The sequence below is a fragment of the Heptranchias perlo genome, chromosome 20 (genome assembly GCF_035084215.1).
Source record: "Heptranchias perlo isolate sHepPer1 chromosome 20, sHepPer1.hap1, whole genome shotgun sequence".
NCBI lineage: Eukaryota > Metazoa > Chordata > Chondrichthyes > Hexanchiformes > Hexanchidae > Heptranchias > Heptranchias perlo.
Window position 1 is genome coordinate 35518437 of NC_090344.1, and position 20405 is coordinate 35538841.

Sequence of the window (20405 nt, forward strand, 5' to 3'; positions counted from 1 at the left end):
CACAAGCTTTCGGAGCTTTGCTCTTTCCTCACCTGACGAAGGGGCAAAGCTCCGAAAGCTTGTGATTTCAAATAAAGCTGTTGGACTATAACCTGGTGCTGTACGACTCCTTACATTTGTCCACCCCAGTCCATCACCGGCATCTCCACATCACATCTTCACGAAAGAGGGAGACGATGCAGACATTGTAGTTAAGGAGGAAGAATGTGAAATATTGGATGAGATAAACATCGTGAGAGAGGAAGTATTAAGGGGTTTAGCATCTTTGAAAGTGGATAAAACACCACTCTCGAATGAATTGTATCCCAGGCTGTTAAGAGAAGCAAGGCTTCTGAGCTGAGGCTCTGACCATCATTTTCTAAGCCTCCCTGGCTACAGGCGTGGTGCCGGAGGACTGGAGGACTGCTAACGTTGTACCATTGTTCAAGAAGGGAGAAAGAGATAGATCGAGTAATTCTAGGCCCATCCGCCTAACCTCGGTGGTGGGCAAATTATTGGAAAAAATTCTGAGGGACGGTATTAATCGCCATTTAGAAAGGCACGGATTAATCATGGACAGTCAGCATGGATTTGTTAAGGGAAGGTCGTGATGAATAACTTGATTGAATTTTTTGAGTGGGTAACAAGGAGAGTCAATGAGGGTAGTGCGTTTGATGTAGTGTACATGGATTTTAGCAAGGCTTTTGACGAGGTCCCACATGGCAGACTGGTCAGAAAAGTAAAAGCCCATGGGATCCAAGGGAAAGTGGCAAGTTGGATCCAAAATTGGCTCGGCGGCAGGAAGCAAAGGGTAATGGTCGACGGGTGTTTTTGTGACCAGAAGGCTGTTTCCAGTGGGGTTCCGCAGGGCTCAGTACCAGGTCCCTTTCTTTTTGTGGTATATATCAATGATTCAGACTTAAATGTTGGGGGCATGATTAAGAAGTTTGCAGATGATACAAAAATTGGCCGTGTGGTTGATAGTGAAGAGGAAAGCTGTAGACTGCAGGAAGATATCAATGGGCTGGTCAGGTGGGTGGAAAAGTGGCAAATAGAATTTAATCCAGAGAAGTGTGAGATAATGCATTTGGGGAGGGCAAACAAGGCAAGGGAATATACAATAAAAGATAGGATACTGAGAGGTGTAGAGGATCAGAGGAACCTTGGAGTGCATGTCCACAGATCCCAGAAGGTAGCAGGACAGGTAGATAAGGTGGTTCAGAAGGCATACGGGATACTTTCCTTTATTAGCCAAGGCACAGAATATAAGAGCAGGGAGGTTATGCTAGAACTGTATAAAACACTAGTTAGGCCACAGCTAGAGTACTGCGTACAGTTCTGGTCACCACATTATAGGAAAGATTGCACTAGAGAGGGTACAGAGGAGATTTACATGGATGTTGCCAGGGCTGGAGAATTTTAGCTATGAGGAAAGATTGGATGGGCTGGGGTTGTTTTCTTTGGAACAGAGAAGGCTGAGAGGAGAGTTAATTGAGGTATATAAAATTATGAAGGGCTTAGATAGAGTGGATAGGAAGGACCTATTTCCCTTAACAGAGAGGTAACTAATGAGGGGGCATAGATTTAAAGTAATTGGTAGAAGGATTAGAGGGGAGTTGAGGAGATATTTCACCCAGAGGGTGGTGGGGGTCTGGAACTCACTGCCTGAAAGGGTGGTAGAGGCAGAAACCCTCACCGCATTTAAAGGGTACTTGGATGTGCACTTGAGGTGCCGTAACCTACAGGGCTACGGACCAAGAGCTAGATAGTGGGATTAAACTGGATAGCTCTTTTACGGCCGCCACAGACACGATGGGCCGAATGGCCTCCTTCTGTGCCACAAATTTCAACGATTCTACGAGACCTGCCCTTGTAATTTCTGTTTCTTTTAATGCCTTCTTCTGGCATAAGCATAAGTCTCATTAAAAATTGAAACGCTTCCCCGATTGCAGTTTCTTAAACGCACTGCGCCCTGATGTGCACAAAGGATGGTTAAATGAGTTGAAACTTAAATCATAAGACTCAAAGAAGAAACACACGAGTGTGGGTTCGGAGCTTTTCCTGCGCCCCAATTGTTTATGCTGACTTGTGTCCATCTTAAGTTTGGGCAAATTCTAATGAGATTGGGAGGATATTGGGTCGTACCTTGACATCGGCACAATGGGCGTGTGACATCGGCCGTATTTTCAGGTCTAAGTTCCGGATTGCGTCCACGGTGGAACCTCCAGGCCCGGATGTTTTGCACTTCGTTATAGATGCAAAGCAATCTTAAAAAAAATAAGAAGGAAAGCCAATCATTGAGCTGCAGCCTGAAATTTACAGTCAGTTAGTGATCTCAGCTGTGTACCATTACTTGGATTTGCTTATGTGAATCAGTGCCCTTAAAGAGACAGGCCTGGTTAGCAGCAAAAACATCTCAACCACGCCTCAGGCTACCAGTGGGCAAAACATGCTCGTTTCTTTTTAAAGTTCTGAGAGCAGCCATTGCATTTCAGACGCCACAATTTTTAGAGAGCGCCAACAAATCACAATACAGCGATCTTAAAAAAACAAACTTTACAAAAGGGAATGAGAAACAGTCCTTTCCTGGGGGGGTTTTCCCCAACCTTGAAATAACGTGCTGATGTTGTCGAGATAACAGTGGGGGAGAAGCCAAACTGCTGCCTAGCAGGAGAAACTTCCAACATCAAGAGCTAGCCTCTAATTCACCTCAGGACCCACGCACCGCTTCTCCACAGGGAGTACTTGAGCAGCAGCCTTAAAGTGACAGGCGTGGTCCTCGGCGAAAGGTCACGGCCCTTCTCCAAACCACCCGCAAGCAACGACACGTGAGGTCAACTATTAAAAAGTAGAAACTAGTGTTTCCAGTGGGAGACTCGTTCCCCTACCCGATTTATGAATTGTTTGATTAGAAAATGTAAGTTAATTGTGCATAAGAACTTGTGAAGGAAGATTCGTGACACCCAAAGGACATGCGCTAGGCGCAGCTGCACATCTCCGGTACAAACGACACTCTGCTCGTGCGCATCTATTTTTTTTATTTGTTCTCGGGAATCGGACTGGCAGGCTCGCCTTTATGGCCTATCCCTGGTTGCCCTGAAATAGGGGTGGACCTTCTTCTTGGGTAGCAGTTGTGATTATATTTCTGGCTGGCCACTTCAGAGGGCATGAAGATGAACCATGTGGTATGGACTGGTGTCACACGTAGGCCCAACTGGTGGTACAGACCATTCCCTGAGGATATTAAAGAAAGAACTTGCATTTACATAGCGTCTTTCACGACCTCATGACGTCCCAAAGCACTTTACTTCTTTTTTTGAAGTGTAGGCACTGTTGTAAAGTGGGAAACGCGGCAGCCAATTTGCACACAGGAAGGTCCCACAAACAGCAATGTGATAAATGACCAGATTATTTGTTTTTTTTTGAAGTGTTGTTGGTTGTGGGGAGGGATTGGGGGATAAACATTGGCCAGGACCCCGGGAAGAACTCCCCTGCTCTTCTTTGGAATAGTCGCCGTGGGATCTTTTACGTCCACTTGAGAGGCCAGACAGGACCTCAGTTTAACGTCTCATCTGAAAGACCGCATCTCCAGCAGTCAGTATTCCCTCAGTACTGCACTGGGAGTGTCAGCCCAGATTTTTGTGCGTAAGTCCTTGGAGTGGGAGTTGAACACATCGCCTTCTGACTCAGAAGCGAAGAGTGCTACTCACTGAGCCATAACTGACACGGTAGTGAGCAGGTTGGGTTTTTACAACAATTTGGCAGCTTTTGTGATTATTTTTTCTCTTGTGCCAGCCCACATTACCATATTTATCGAATTCAATGTCAAAACTTGCCATGCTGGGATTTGAACTCACAACTGCTGGTCAAGGACCATAACTGCGACGCTCCCATATCCGTAAACAGTGGTGCTCTCATATACGCCGAGTACTGTGGTGTAATTCATCAATGAGTAGGATCTATAAATAGGAGATCTTTCAGCTGCAGCAGTGTTGGCACTGAAATAGTGACATTGGCTTTTACAGATTGAAGTCAAAGAACAATTTCTGATTCATACAGCCCTAAGGAAAGAGGGGCATGGAACAAAAATAATTTTCAACAATAGTTCGATCCTGAATGTAGGGAACTGAATGTAACATTTCCAAGCTTGCAGACGACACAAAGCTGGGGTGGAATGTGAGCTGTGAGGAGGGTGCAAAGAGGCTCCAATGTGATTTAGACAAGCTGGGTGAGTGGGCAAGAACATGGCAGATGCAGTATAACGTGGATAAATGTGAGGTTATCCACCTTGGTTGTAAAAACAGAAAGACAGATTATTATCTGAATGTGATAGATTGGGAAAAGGGGAGGTGCAACGAGACCTGGGTGCCCTTGTACACCAGTCGCTGAAAGCGAGCATTCAGGTGCAGCAAGCAGTTAGGAAGGCGAATGGTATGTTGGCCTTCATTGCAAGAGGATTTGAGTACAGGAACAGGGATGTCTTACTGCAGTTGTACAGGGCCTTGGTGAGACCACATCTGGAGTATTGTGTGCAGTTTTGGTCTCCTTATCTGAGGAAGGATTTCCTTGCCATGGAGGGAGTGCAATGAAGGTTTACCACTGATTCCTGGGATGGCAGGACTGACGTATGAGGAGAGATTGGGTCGACTAGGCCTATATTCACTAGAGTTTAGAAGAATGAGAGGTGATCTCATCGAAACACATAAAATTCTAACAGGACTGGACAGACTAGATGCAGGGAGGATGTTCCCGATGGCTGGGGAGTCCAGAACCAGGGGTCACAGTCTCAGGATACGGGGTGTGCCATTTAGAACCGAGATGAGGAGAAATTTCTTCACTCAGAGGGTGGTGAATCTGTGGAATTCTCTACCACAGAAGGCAGTGGAGGCCAAGTCATTAAATGTATTCAAGAAGGAGATAGATATATTTCTTAATGCTAAAGGGATCAAGGGATATGGGGGAAAAGCGGGAACAGGGTACTGAGTTAGACAATCAGCCATGATCATTTTGAATGGCGGAGCAGGCCCGAAGGGCCGAATGGCCTACTCTTGCTCCTATTTTCTATGTTTCTATGATTCTATGATTCTAAACATTTAGCAAATCTGCACGTCATTAATCGCAGATCCAATCGCGCAGCAGGTTATTTATTCTTAAAATATATTGTTTACATACTTATGTGCATTTAATTATGACAAATTACAGAAACAAGCAACAACAACAACTTGCATTTATGTAGCGCCTTTAATATAATAAAACATCCCAAGGCGCTTCACTGGAGAATTAACAAACAAAATTTGACACCGAGCCACATATTAAGACAGGTAATCAAAAGCTTGGTCAAAGTGGTGGGTTTTAAGGAGCGTTTTAAAGGAGGTTGAGAGAGGCAGAGAGGTTTAGGGAGGGAATTCCAGAGCTTAGGGCCTAGGCAACTGAAAGCACGGCCACCAATGGTGGAGCGATGGAAATCAGGGATGCACAAGAGGCCAGAATTGGAGGAGCGCAGAGGAGGTTGCAGAGATAGGGAGGAATGAGGCCATGGAGGGATTTGAACACAGGGTGATTTTAAAACTGAGGCCTTGCCGGACCGGGAGCCAAGCAGCAAAGGAAGAGGTGAATTAGAACAGAAGAACATAACAACATAAGAAATAGGAGCAGGAGTAGGCCATAAGGAGTAGCCTGCTCTGCCATTCAATAAGATCCATGGCTGATCTTCAACCTCAATTCCACTTTCCTGCCCGATCCCCTTGATTCCCCGACAGTCCAAAAATCTATCTATCTCAGCCTTGAATATACTCAACGACTCAGCATCCACAGCCCTCTGGGGTAAAGAATTCCAAAGATTCACAGCCCTCTGAGTGAAGAAATTCCTCCTCATCTCAGTCTTATATGGCTGACCCCTTATCCTGCGACTATGCCCCCTAGTTCTAGACTCTCCAGCCAAGGGGAAACAGCCTCTCAGCATCTACCCTGTCAAGCCCTCTCAGAATCTGATATGTCTCAATGAGATCACCTCTCATCCTTCTAAACTCCAGAGAGAATAGAAGTGTCGAACATTTTAAAAACTGGTCGCACCTCCGTTAAAATAGCAGATGGAGGAGTGTCGTGCCAAAATGTCATGAGTTTGCACGTTAACGTCGCCGACAGCTGGTTTTAGCTAAGAGTGAAGCTGAGAGACAGTGGATGAACAGAGGCGGTGGAGTGAGGCAATGAAATCCTGACAAGGATATTTTTCACGCAACACGTAATTCATTTGCAAGAAGAAATCAACAGTGTAATGTTTTTAATGCGCGGTGCTGGTACACTTGACCAGGCTGTCAGAGCATCGTGTCATGTGAGGAGAGACTATTAATAACATTGGGAGTGGAATTATGCATCCCATAACTTGCCCTGGAACAACAAATGTTTTATGAGTTTGACTGCACAAAATGCCTCTTATAATTGGGAATAAAATTCGGATTACAGCTACTGGAGTGCACAAGAGGAGCAATGGCAGTCTACTTTGATATTTCAGGCACACTGGGGAGGGTGCATGTATGGAACAGTCGGGCAGGTCCTTCAGTGCAAAACAATCTCTTTGTGTGGAGAGTATATTTGTTACAAAGAGGTGCAGATATCTTTCTATTAAACACTGAGCGCGGGTTTCTTTCAAACATGTCTGCATCTTAAAGAATGTCAGCCCCAGCCCCTCTTTTTAAATATTATAGGCGTCAGCTGTGGTGCAGTGGGTAGCACTCGCACCTCTGGGTAAGAAGGTTGTGGGCTCAAGTCCCGACTCCAGAGACTTGAGTACATAATCTAAGCTGATACTGCAGTGCAGCACTGAGAAACTGCTGCACTGTCAGAGGTGCCGTATTCAGATGACACGTTAAACCAAGGCCCCGACTGCTTTCAGGAGGATGTAAGAGATCCCATGGCACCATTTCGAAGAAAAACAGAGGGATTTCTCCCTGGTGTCCTGGCCAATATTTATCCTTCAACCAACACTGAAAAGCAGATAATCCAGTAATTATCAGATTGCTGATTGTGGGACCTTCCTGGCCCCATAAGGAAAGTTGCCGCCTTCTCGACCACTCCCCCTCCCCCCCCCCCCCGCGCCCCCCCACCAGATTGGCAGTCTGGCATCTCTTAGTGAGCTCTGATTAAAAATCAGCTTCATGCCTGGGGCGCACGTTCACTTGGAACTGGGCTGAGCGAGCACAAACTTATTTTACAAAGGACCCTTCCATCCTAAAAGTAAGAGAAGACATTTTTCACAACCAACTGGGCCAGATTGAAAAACGTAAGACAATGTCATATGAAAGGGCTGAGGTCAAGTGCGAAACGCACTCACTGGCCTAAGTTCAGGCCTGAGGTATTTAATTCCCGGGCAACATTTCAATGTCTCTGGTGCACTTCCCACCCATAATGGGCATTAAGAAGGTGCAGAGTAGCTGCCAGCAGGTAAACATCCAGCAAACCTTGGCCGCCCGCCAACTTCCAAGGAAATGGGGTTGTTGGGAGGGTCTTACAGGAGGGGAGGAGATGGGGGGGGCTAGAGTCTGTGGCAGGGAAGGCCGCAACTTTCCTTATGGGGCCTGGAGGTGCCTCTTCATCCTTCCCACCTGCTTCAGCCTGGCGAGAAAGCTGCGGCGACTTCCCCGCTCAGGCCCCGCTGAAATACCCTATTGACGTCATGGGACCCCGATTAGCATTTACGCACGAGGCTCCCGCCTGAGCCCAGCAGGTGCCACATCCGCTGCCAAAGCCAACGCCGTTAAATTCGGAAACAGGCGGGAAAGGAAATGCAGCCGCTCGATTTTAACTAATTTATTCCCGCCCAGCGGAGGGTTAAAGTTCCCCCCCCCACCGACCCTGTTGTCTCCAACAAGGGCGTGGCCGTGAGGAAAAGATAGACCTCTTAAGTAAATGGCTGAGAGGGTGGGTGGGCAAGCTGCTGCCAGCCCTCTGCCAATACTGCTCAATGGTGTAGAGGAGTGAGCGAGGTTGACTTCCTCTCGTATTTCTTTCTCTCCCTTTTTGGAAAGCGATTGAGCCTTGATTCACCGATCGTCTTTATCTTTTTTTTTAATTCGTTCACGGAATGTGGGCGTCGCTGGCAAGGCCGGCATTTATTGCCCATCCCTAAGAGGGCAATTAAGAATCAACCACATTGCTGTGGGTCTGGAGTCACATATAGGCCAGACCGGGTAAGGACGGCAGGTTTCCTTCCCTAAAGGACATTAGTGAACCAGATGGGTTTTTACGACAATCCAGTAGTTTCATGGCTATCATTACTGATACTAGTATTTTAATTCCAGATTTTTATTTAATTAATTGAATTTAAATTCGCCAGCCACCGTGGCGGGATTTGAACTCGTGACTCTGGATTTTAGTCCAGGCCTCTAGGATTACTAGCCCAGTAACATAACCACTACGCTACCGTACCCATATTCAGCTGATCAGAAAATCTCGGCTTTGGCCCCCCACTTGGCATTTCCAGTGTCATGGCAGCGAGCGTGAACGAATGATGTGGGGAATCGTGGCCTCAGACCTTTGTGCTAACGATCTGCCAATACGGTGTATGCCAACTCCCAACACACTGCGTACTTCACTTGAAGTATCTGGTAGCTTCTGATGCTTAAAGGACAGGTTGCACAGACTCGGCTTGTGTTCCCTTGAGTTTAGAAGATTAAGGGGTGATCTAATTGAGGAGTTTAAAATGAATAAAGAATTTCATAGAATTGATAGAGAGAAACCGTTTCCTCTGGTGGGGGAGTCCAGAACAAGGGGGGCATAACCTTAAAATTAGAGCTAGGCTGTTCAGGGGTGATGTCAGGAAGCACTTCTTCACACAAAGGAGAGTGGAAATCTGGAACTCTCTCCCCCAAAAAGCTGTTGAGGTTGGGGGTCAATTGTAAATTTAAAAACTGAGATTGATAGATTTTTGTTAGGCAAGGGTATTAAGGGTTACTGAACCAGGGCGGGTAGATTGAGTGGAGTTACAGATCACTGAATGGCGGAGCAGGCTCGAGGGGCTGATTGACCTCTGTTCCTATGTTTCCTATGGGTGATGGTTTGCTTTTTCTGAATCCCTTTCTGTCAGACTGTAGGTTCAAAGTGAGATGGTGTCTTTTGATAACGCTGTCTCATGGATTAAAAGTCACTCCTGACTTGAATAAGAAGCAAATGGTGTTGATGATGATAATTAAAAGTGAGCCTGTGCTTGAAGAGAAATACAGAAGATAATGGAGAGAAAACCCTCAGACCAAAAGGCTGCAATTACAGCATTGAGGGTCAGAACTGCTCATTGGAGACGTCATCAAACAAAGAAGCAATGTCCCGGGACAAAATATCACATTTGCATCCCCACGGGTAGATCAGAAAGAAGGTCAACCAGACCTCGCTAGTCAAGAGGGATTGGGAACATAATAGAAAATGATTTAATGATATCTCTAAGCAGACAAACCAGCAGACAGAAAGCACACCATGCAAACCTCTAGAGGAGAGCTTGGCAATCAGAGTGACAGCCCAGCACAAGAGAGCCTGGCTGCAGACAAATGGAATCTAGGTAGGACCGGGAGTGAGTTACTGGGGCCTGGAGACTGAGGAACGATGGTCGCAGTGAAGGAGGCATGTACCAAGCAAATTTTTATTTGCCCAATTTTGCAACCAACAGTGATCACAATTAATGTGTTTGCTGAAATGCAGTCACTTCTTACAGCTATACAAATGGCTAAACGGCACACCAGTCCCCCTCTACACATTCTGGGTTTTGTTCCATATTGTAAGAGTCATTCTGGGTTGCACAGCATTGCAATATATTTTTGCATGTTGATATACTTTGCATTGGTTTCAGATCATGATCCAGTTCACAACTGTGCTTCAAGTCTGATTTACATTTTTGGGCATTAATTATGCCCTGAAATGGAGTGAAGCTCAAGGTGGAGCATAAATTAGCTGCCTCTTATTTTACCCATTTCAAAATAGCAGTTACAAGGATTTGGCACTGTGATAAAGCCTTCAGTGTTTACAGATGACACGTTTATTCTGTTTGGGACTGAGCTAACTCGTTAAAGTAACAATTGAAGAAGTAATTGTTTTAGAAGAGGGTAAGAAGTCTTACCTGCTCTATCCTGGGTGCCGTTAGTGACTATACACTGCCGCTACCTTTCAGACCTCACCAGAGACTGGTCAGTTCATTACCATTGTGCAACAGCAAGAACTTGGTTTTCTATCGTGCCTTTTAGTGTAGAAAAACATCCCAAAGGGGTGCAATCAAAAAATGGATGCAGAGCCAAAGAAGAAGACATTAGGAGGGGTGGTCAAAAGTTTGGTCAAAGAGGTGGGTTTTAAGGAGGCTCTTAAAGGAGGAGAGGGAGGTGGAGGTGTTCAGGGAGGGAATTCCAGAGCATGGGGCCTAAACTGCTGAAGGCACGGCCACCAATTGTGTGGCAAAGTGAGGGCAGGATGCACAAGAAGCCAGAGTCAAAGGAACAGAGAGTTCAACAACAATAACAATGACAACTTGCATATATATAGTGCCTTTAATGTAAAAATTTGAAACATTGGAATACCGAGAACCAATGTGGGTCAGGAGCACAGGGGTGATGACTGAGCGAGACTTGATGCAGGGTAGGATATGGGCAGCAGTGTTTTGGATGAGCTGAAGTTTACACAGGGTGGAAGATGGGAGGCCGGCCAGGAGAGCATTGGAATAGTTGAATTTGGAGATGTCAAAGCCATGGACGAGGGTTTCAGCGGCTGATAGGCTGAGTTGGAGTGGAAGCAGGCGATGTTACGGAGGTGGAGGTAGGCGATGTTTGTGATGGAGATAATATAAGTCAGAAGCTCAAAGTAATTTCTCAAGTCAGTTTGCATTCATCAGGGCAACTCGCTATGTGAGCTACCTAATACCTCCACAACAGCAACAGAGAACCAACCAGACAGGATCTGCCATTGCTGGTTCCTTGTGTGTTTCAAGTTCCATTGGCTAAATTCATGTCTGCCAAGGGTGCCAACATCTACTATAACAAGAAAAATGTTCATTCTTTAAGTATTCAAATGTTGGCTTTGCTCAGTTGATAGTACTATTGCTCATCCATCATCCCTATGTGTGCTGACCTTCATTGGCTCCCGGTCCGACAATGCCTCAATTTTAAATTTCTCATCCTTGTGTTCAAATCCCTCCATGGCCTCGCCCCTCCCTATCTCTGTTACTTCCTTCAGCCCTACAATCCTCCAAGATCTCTGCGCTCCTCCAATTCTGGCTTCTTTGGCATTTCCAATTTTCTCCACCATTGGCGGCCATGCCATTAGCTAGCTAGGCCCCAAGCTCTGGAATTCCCTCCCTAAACCTCTCCGCCTCTCTCTCCTCCTTTAAGACGCTCCTTAAAAGCTACCTCTTTGACCAAGCTTTTGGTCACCTGTCCTAATATCTCGGTGTCAAATTTTGCCTGATAACGCCCCCTGTGAAGCCCCTTGAGCTGTTTTACTACATTAAAGACACTATATAAATGCAAGTTGTTATTTTGTTGTTGTTTTGAGTCAGAAGATTATGGGTTCAAGCCCCACTCTAAGCTTTCAGTGCATAATCTAAGTTGATACTCATGCAACAATTCACTAGAGTTGTAATTATGAAGCTCACACTACCACAAGGATTGCACACATCCGAGGGGTTCACAGCTCTGGTTAGGTGGGATCTGGAGGGATAGGAAGTTTCTGACAATAAGAAGTGGGAGCTTCATTACAAGATTGTAATAAGTTAAATACAGGCACCTGCAATTTCACCTCTTTGACAATTGTAAACAATTTTACAACACCAAGTTATAGTCCAGCAATTTTATTTTAAATTCACAAGCTTTGTGAGCTACCTAATACCTCCACAACAGCAACAGAGAACCAACCAGACAGGATCTGCCATTGCTGGTTCCTTGTGTGTTTCAAGTTCCATTGGCTAAATTCATGTCTGCCAAGGGTGCCAACATCTACTATAACAAGAAAAATGTTCATTCTTTAAGTATTCAAATGTTGGCTTTGCTCAGTTGCTCAGTTGATGGTGTTGTAAAATTGTTTACAATTGTCAACCCCAGTCCATCACCGGCATCTCCACATCACCTCTTTGACACTGTACCTTAAATACTGTTCTGCTTACATTGTCAGAATAAAGCTTACCACAAGGTTCCCAAATATACAAAGGCTTAACATTTCAATGGATAATATTTCTGCGTTAGATAGCAAATTGCTTCCCGCCCCCCCCCCCCCCCCGACTTTCCGCCCCCTGCAACTGTGGAGACTGGTTGAATCAGATCGAGTGTATTTCAAGACACAGGTTGCATCCCTTCAGCTGATTATGGAGTATGGAGCACCACTAAAGATGGACTTTGAGCCATTTCAGGGATTGAGACGCGACAGTAAATGGAATGGAATAACCTTAAAAAGGGGAGTCAGAAGTAACAAGGGGACAAATCAAATCTCATTGGCATACTTTCCCCATCCTAACGGTGTTGATCTGATGTTCTAGTTTGAACATTGTGACCATCAACATATAACGGGCACATTATCAAATCACCATTATGAAAATACATGCCTGTGGAAACAAAAAGAAGTGGTGTCTGAATTCATTAATCTCCCCCGGAGATTATTAGTAGTCAGACAGAGATTGATGGGGACTTTTCTGACCACAGTGGTAACACGAAAAGAAAGAAAAGGCTTAACGAACATGGTGACCTACTTGAGAAACTCACTTCATTTCCATATCAAAAGCGAGTCGTGTGACCTTATCGCTAGTTTTTAAAGTCTTTCCCTGCCTGTGTTCAAGGTCAGTCATTTCTTGAGGGATTTGAACAATTCTTCACATGTAAATGTGAGGCCAAAGATTCACAAAGGAAACGAGTTGAACAAACCTAAGTTGTGCCTGACAGTAATTTGAGACTTTTTTTTAGCTTTTGATGGAGAACTGATGATTGGATGGGGAAGGGAGAATTAAATTATATGCTTGATTCTACGCATTGCAGAGAAATCACTTACCTCGTAGGATTGCACCTGGTGCCAGGAACTTGAAAAGAAGGCAACTTACAGGGTAAAGGAAGGAGCACGCACCATACAGAAGTATTCAGATATTTCTCGGGGTTTGAAGCAAGTGCACATGCACCAGTTGTCCTGGGGTCACCGAATCAACTCCCCTGTGTAAATGGGGCCAAACTGGGAAGCTGTTCACACTGCAAACTCACTCCCACCCAAGTTGGTTCTGTAATGTAAACGAGGGTGTGAGGTGAACTCAGATAAGATTAACCAAAGAGGGAATTTTGCAAGGCTCCACTTCCATCGCGGAGCCTCGCTAGCAGTGACTGTAACAGTAGAGATAGGACATTGCTCCCAACAATTAAAGACACCTCTTTTCTGATCGGTTTTCCCTCTTGCTTATTCCCCAGTTCTAGCTGCTGCTGTCAGATGGTCTCTTCCACCCTGCAGCTGTGCTGCTGTATGCCCCACAGTTATCAATGATGGATCATAATGAGCCAACAGCACTTTCTGGGGGGCAAGACTGATCCAGTGCCTGTCAGAGAACAGGTGAAGGTCAGCCTGAAGGACAAGCAAACCTGACCATCAGCAGTAGTTGCGATCTAACTCAGGGGGCTGCCGATCAATTAAGTGAAACTCTGCGGCATTAAAGTCTACAAATTAATTTCTCAATCTTGCCTTCATATATATCCCTCTTTAGTTCGATTAACCTTGACTATAATGAGAATATTATGTTTTTTGGCTTGAGTGCCATTCTCTTATGACCTGAGAGGACATACATTGACTGATGGGCGATGTATGAGCCAGATGTGTACTTCCACCAGCATAAGGCTGCTGGATGCACCTGAAATGCATCACCAGTGTGCATTCATCAATCTCTTAGGTGCGGTACGAAATGCAACCTATCAGTCAGGTTTATTCATTCTTGGGATATGGGCATAGCTAGCAACGCCAGCATTTATTGCCCATCCCTAATTGCTCTTGAGAAGGTGGTGGTGGGCCTTCTTCTTGAACCTCTGCAGTCCGTGTGGTAAAGGCGCTCCCACAGTGCTGTTAGGTAGAGAGTTCCAGGAGTTTGACCTGGCAACGATGAAGGAACAGCCGATACGTGTCCAAGTCGGGATGGTGTCTGTGACTTGGAGGGAAACTTAGAGGTGATGGTGTTCCCATGCGCCCGCTGCCCTTGTCCTTCTAGGTGGTGAGGGTCGCAGGTTTGGGAGGTGCTGTTGAAGGCTGAGGCTGACAGCTGCAGTATGGCTTCCATCCTGGGCGTTTGCTGGGCCTGGATCTCTTACCCAGGAGAGGTGTGTGTGTGTGTGTGTGTGTGAAAACACACTCCCCGATGGCTTCTGTCCGAGCAATTAAGATGTTAAAAGCCTAATGGCTTTAAATTCCTATAGAGCTACAAGGGCAGTGTTCAACCTACTGAAACACCCAGTTCCCTCTCACCTAATTAGCAACAAATGGACCGATTAAATCTAAAATGTAGCCATCACATCTTTCCTTTAATGTGACCACTTGGCACAAAGGGATATAAAACGAAAAGCAGAAATGTCACCAAGAATAATGTGACTGGAAGAAACACTGAGTTACTTTAATGCTTATCTGCTGTAGGTACGGTTATTCCAAAATTGTTCCATTAAATAAAGTTGTCATGTGTACAATGGCTGGTTAATATTTAAGGGCTGTGCTTTTATATAGCAAGACAAATATTCATTTCTTTTCATTGAAGCCTGAGAGTACTCTTGATTGCAATGGGCCACATATGTGTTTGTGTGTAATTGAGCAAGTAACTGACACTATATTTCACCCGCATGCTTGAAATTTGGAACGATCACAAGGGAGATAGTGCAGCTTCACACAGGGTGAATTTTATAATGAAATAGTTTTGCTCTATATAGGAGTCTTTCATACGTCATGAAGAGCTCTATGTCAGTGAAATCAATGGGAATGAAAATCGGGTGGTTTCTGTAACACAACTCTAATTGTACACCCGGGTATAAGTTGAAAACCTACCCCCTTAATTTCAACTTTATATGTTTCAGCTACTGAGAAAAAAAAGATGGCGGATGAAAGGGTTTTCAAAACAAATTTCAGAGCAATTTGATTGCACTTTCTCTCGTGGATACAATTTGCCCGTTAATTGATTTGTTGCTTTTGAAATGTCCCCAGTAGTTCCTCAATGCTATTTTTTGCTTTACTTTTGTATGTTCTCTATCTCCTGTTATTGTTCTTTTATGAGTACAAAATTTAAGTCAATAAGCTGCAAGAAATTTACATATAATACATTTACATATAAGCAAGTGTAGCACTAAAGTATGCCACAGAAGGTGTCATTAAATGCGTGCCAAGTGGATAAAATTTTAATTTACAATCACCAGTGGATCACTCATCGTGTTGTTCGTGTTAAGTATTTTAGAAGGACAGGAGTATGCAACAATTTAATGCACCATGTGTTATTCAAATGCTTCGGTTTACCTATGTCCCTTTAATGCCGCAAAGTCGCATTGTTGTTAAGTAAACACTAGCTCAGGTTATTCAGAGTTCATTTGTTGTTTGGTAAGGGAACTTTGCAGATTGGAAAATTCTTCCGCTGGCCAGAAGCATTTGTATCTGTAAGTGTGATACCTACTCGCACAAGACATACAATTTTAATATATTAATATGTTATATACATGTATTGTGCATGTATAGATAGATTGGTGGTCTTGTTCACAGCTGGTGGGAGGAAATGGTATATCGATGAGCTTTGTTCCAACAGCACAAAATGGTGGGCAGACCTGGGCAACTTGTGTCACAGCACCACCAGTGGTGGGAAGGCCTGAATAGCAGGCTTTACAGTGTCATCCATTAAAGGTTGACAATTGTTTACAGTTGTCAACCCCAGTCCATCACCGGCATCTCCACATCACATCTATTAAAGGGGAATAGAAATGTTACCATTGCACTGTAGGCATTACCAATGTCACAAAACGTTACTACGTCATGACAAGAGGAAGTGACATGATAAACAGGAAGTCTCAAGGAGTTTTATACATACAGATAAATAGACGATTACCTTGTCTTCTTGTTACAGGACAATGGACCAAAGTTCAACACATCCAAAGACCAGAGTCTCTGCCTCCCTGAGGTACATTTCATTTTGACGTGTGCTTTTTACGAGATGCTTTTTTCTTTGAGCAGTAAGGTGCAATGAAATTGTTTGGAGCAGGGGAAGTCTTTGATTGGCAAAGCACTTGGGTTCTGCCTCAGGTGAGTGACCTTCAGCTGAGGAGCCGTTTTAAGCATTAAACAAAAGCGACACGCGCATTTCAGGTGGAAAGAAAGCTGACTTTGATTTGACCAATGGATTGAGCTCGTTTCAATTGCCACGCCTGATGGCGGGCCACAGTGTGCCATCGACAACGGCTGCAGAGAAGGCCGTGGCCCAGATAGTTCAGCAGCTGCAGCTGGAAGAAGAAAACAACTTGCATTTATACAGCACCTTTAATGTAGTGAAACATCCCAAGGCGCTTCACAGGAGCATAATCAGACAAAAATCTGACACCGAGCTAAAGCAGGAGATATTACGACAGGTGACCAAAAGCTTGGTCAAAGGGGTAGGTTTTAAGAAGCATGTGAAAGGAAGAGAGCGAGGTAGAGAGGCGGAGAGGCTTTGGGGGGGAGTTCCAGACCTTAGGGCCCAGACAGCTGAAGGCATGGCCACCAATGGTGGGGCGATGGAAATCAGGGCTGCACAAGAGCCAGAATTGGAGGAGCGCAGAGATCTCGGAGGGTATGTTGGGCTGGAGGAGGTTGCAGAGACAGGGAGGGTCGAGACCATGGAGGGATTTGAACACAAGGCTGCCGACGGGGTGTGATAAAATGGAGGGGAAAAATAAATGTTTTTAAATGTACAACATTTTATAAAGTAAAATGAAAAGTTACACTTTTTCCTCTTACAGACGCAAGTTCCGGCACTGAACAAGGACAAGATGAAAGACATGGATAAAGTAACAAGCTACACAAATCCAAGCAATGGGAACTCATCCAGTGCATGTGTCTGTGCCAATGTGGCATGGGTAGCCATTTCCTTATACATGATCGTAACAATCCTGACATCATAGGAGCCTCAAGGAGCCCTAGAAGAATTCAGGTTTTCACATCCATCCTACTTAATTGAAAAAATGATACCCCTGTGGAGATAATGCAGATAAATTCATTGAATTTTAAGGAAGGGAGGGAGAGGGAAAGTTGTGATTGCATTGGTAGAAATGTGTTAACAAAGTGTTGGTTCCCAAAGCGTAGGCTTTTCATGGACATGATGCTGTGAACAGGCTGGGACCTTGCTTAATTGAAAAAAAAGCACTACTGCCTCTTCAAGCCTAGCTGTATGCTGGAGCCTCAGTACTGGGCTACTTATTGGACTTGGGTCATTAGCTGTAACAGGTTGGCTTCAGCAAGGCCTTCCGATTTGGATCAGCATTCATTCCTCACCAATGGTCAAGGCTGAAGGACAGGATTCTAATTCGGTGCCACAGCTGCAGTGATTAATGGTTGTGTAAAACCACTATTCCGTTTTATTGTGTGTACGTTTTCCCCCTATTCTTGCAGTTGAGGAGAGATACTGGTGTGTTAAAACTCCCACTGTTTTCTACGCTCAATATCATTTATACCCAAAGGAACGTATGAGTTCTGTTTACGTGTGAAAAATGTTTCTTTCTTTGTTTTCGAACTTTCTAGAAGTGTGTTTCATGCAGTAATAGATGTAACTCCCAGCTTGCATTGCTTTTGCGAGCTGCCCGTTGAATTATACCGTCATTGTATAGTGTATTATTTCAATAACATAAACAGGAATATATCTATACTAAGGAAACTACTTGGACATCATCTGTTGTTTTTTTTTTAAACAACAAAAAAGTTATTTTTAATGTTTAATTGTTCGTTAAAGTGGAATTTAAAGAAAAGACGATGTTTTGGTGGGACGTTTAAAAGAGAAAGTGGTCTGTTGAATAAATAACGCCATCTTCAGGCTGCTTTTGAGAAACTATTTCACATTGGGTACCGTGCACTATTAGGGCAGGGTGACCGAAGCGAGCGTGTTCTGCTTAAGCTGAACTCTGTACATGCGAACCGAAACAGAGGGGGAAAATCTCAGCACCTTCTCTTTGAGTAAAAGACTAAGCCCTGTTTTTAGCTCCGGCTGGGGACAGTCATCATTTACTGCTGATGACATTTTCTACAACCTAGGTCCATTCTACATTGCTTCTCGAATGAGGCTGCCTAACATCTTCTAAAACCATAGGTAGAATCAAACAATCATCTGTAATAGGAACTGGAGTAGGCCATTCAGCCCCTCGAGCCTGCTCCGCCATTCAAACAGATCATGGCTAATGTGCACCTTAACTCCATTTACCCATCTTTGCTCCATGTTCCTAGATACCCTTACCTAACAAAGATCTATCTATCTCAGTCTTGAAAGCACCAATTGTCCCCCAGCATCCACAGCCTTTTAAAGGATTTCTACTACCCTTTGTGTGAAAAATTGCTTCCTGATTTCGCTCCTGAATAGCCGAGCTTCAACTTTAGAGAGGGAATGAGATGGATGTACACAAATATTTAACATTAAAATAACATTTAAACATACACTGAGACAACAGTTCTTTTTATGATGCACTGAAAAACAGTGACATTCAGTGCAAGAGCGATGTGGCTTATGGGAACCAGCTCAATGGTCTCAATTGTGAGTGTATCGCTAGGAACATAGGAACAGGAGAGTTTTAATAAAGGATCTTGAAGGGTTTTTGCAAAGCTTGATGGATTCTAAGTTGTGTGGTTAATTACTGTATACTTGTTTATTTAATATTAAAGAGAGAAATGTGTTCATATAAGAACACATCCCAAATACATGTGGTACAAGGAGTCATGGTACATGTGTGATTACAGCAATACATTGGTTAACAATCATCAGATTTTTGTTTGATTAATACAAAAGCTGAATTGCCTGAACTGCATGTTTGATACAGATTTCACAGGTGACGGTATAATCTTACGTTCCCCACCTTGAGGGGGAGGGGTCCTCTCCGACCTCTCACTTCAGGTCCTTCATAAACCGAGTTGTTTCCAAATGCTCAGTACAACACCTTAATTTGTCAATTATTTATTTAACAAGATGAGTAACATATATCAGATAGATAATTATTAGAAACTGCAACAATACAAGGAGGTGAGAGGCAATACGCACCCATGAGTGCACTGATATATCTGACCATATTTCCCACCAATGTGATTCCTCTTCAAGGTCCTCAATGTCCTTGGATTTCAGTGCATTGTCCTGTTGGAGTAGGTAAAAGTGTTTTAGGGAGGTATTCAGTCCTGTCACTAAGTCTTTGAAGTCCTCCGTTATTGGGAGAATGTCCGATACGAAACGGGCTACGTAGATGTGTACCTGGGTTCAAAGGGAGTCATTTACAGTTACTTTGATTTGTGTGTGGTCTTCAATGTTCAGCAGCACCTGTTGTCCGATCTTGGAGGGCAAGTGGGGTTTGAAACAGAAGCTGGAGCTAGTGATGGGGCAAATTAAATTGCCCCCATAAAGCATACTACTGGCTGCGGTGGTTACACAATACCTGCCCTTATCCTGGTGACTGTAACGCAAGGGGTACTGCCACCTTGCCTGGGCAGACATGGAAGCAGTTGGTGCTATCTGGGTCTCATCTGAACCCGCACGGTGGTACGTAGTGTGTAGTGACGTTATATGGACACAATCAGGCGTCCTGCGCTTGGGTACATCCTGATAGGTCAGGGGCTATCCAGGTGTAGTTGTCGATAACCGTTATGAAAGAGGGTGGATGTTCATGTTTTATTAGCACTTGTCACTGCATTACCCCCTATTTTCTCTACCCTGAACACCGGTAGCTGGCAGGCTTTGCTTGCCTAATGAGGGGGACCCGAAGAACAAGTCCCATGTAGGACTATCTCCCAGGTGCATATTCGGATTGGGTGTCACACACGCAGGGTCCCAGGTGCACCTTAGTGAGTCTTCTCACCTGGCACATTTGGGGAATTGGGGCATCGTGCCTTATGTTCCATTTTTTGAAGTCTTTATTGGTTAGCCAAAGGGGTAGGAGTCCAAGTCCGATCAAGCGGAGCTTTTCCCTGGCCTGTTCGATTATCCATGCTCTGTACGCGGTGCAGGTGATCCTCATAGATGCCTCAGCTGAGGCGTTCTGGGCTTCCTTTATAAGGGCATTAATGGTGTGGGCGGCCTGCCTTGAGTGCTCCATCAGGTCTAGTATATTAACCTGGGTGTCGGTTCCCTCATAGAGGGTACCTCCCCGGACATCACCCTCCCTTCTCATAATCTCCTGCAGTTTGTACCTCAGGGTCTGCATGCTGTCTGCTGTGTTTGCTATGTCTAGTGTGTTGATCCCTGCTAGGCCTCCTAC

The 20405-nt window shown here is 44.7% G+C and overlaps 1 protein-coding gene across 2 annotated transcripts in view; it reads left to right on the forward strand.

Moving 5' to 3' along the window:
* The window catches only part of LOC137335696 (GDNF family receptor alpha-2-like), a 259802-nt gene extending 241955 nt beyond the window's left edge, over positions 1-17847 (forward strand). For both annotated transcript variants that reach the window (XM_068000997.1, XM_068000998.1), the window contains 2 exons: positions 16055-16108; positions 16923-17847. In XM_068000997.1, the coding sequence (XP_067857098.1) occupies positions 16055-16108; positions 16923-17084 (216 nt within the window). In that variant the 3' untranslated portion in view covers positions 17085-17847. The remainder of the gene's footprint in view (positions 1-16054; positions 16109-16922) is intronic.
* The last annotated feature ends 2558 nt before the right edge of the window (positions 17848-20405 follow it).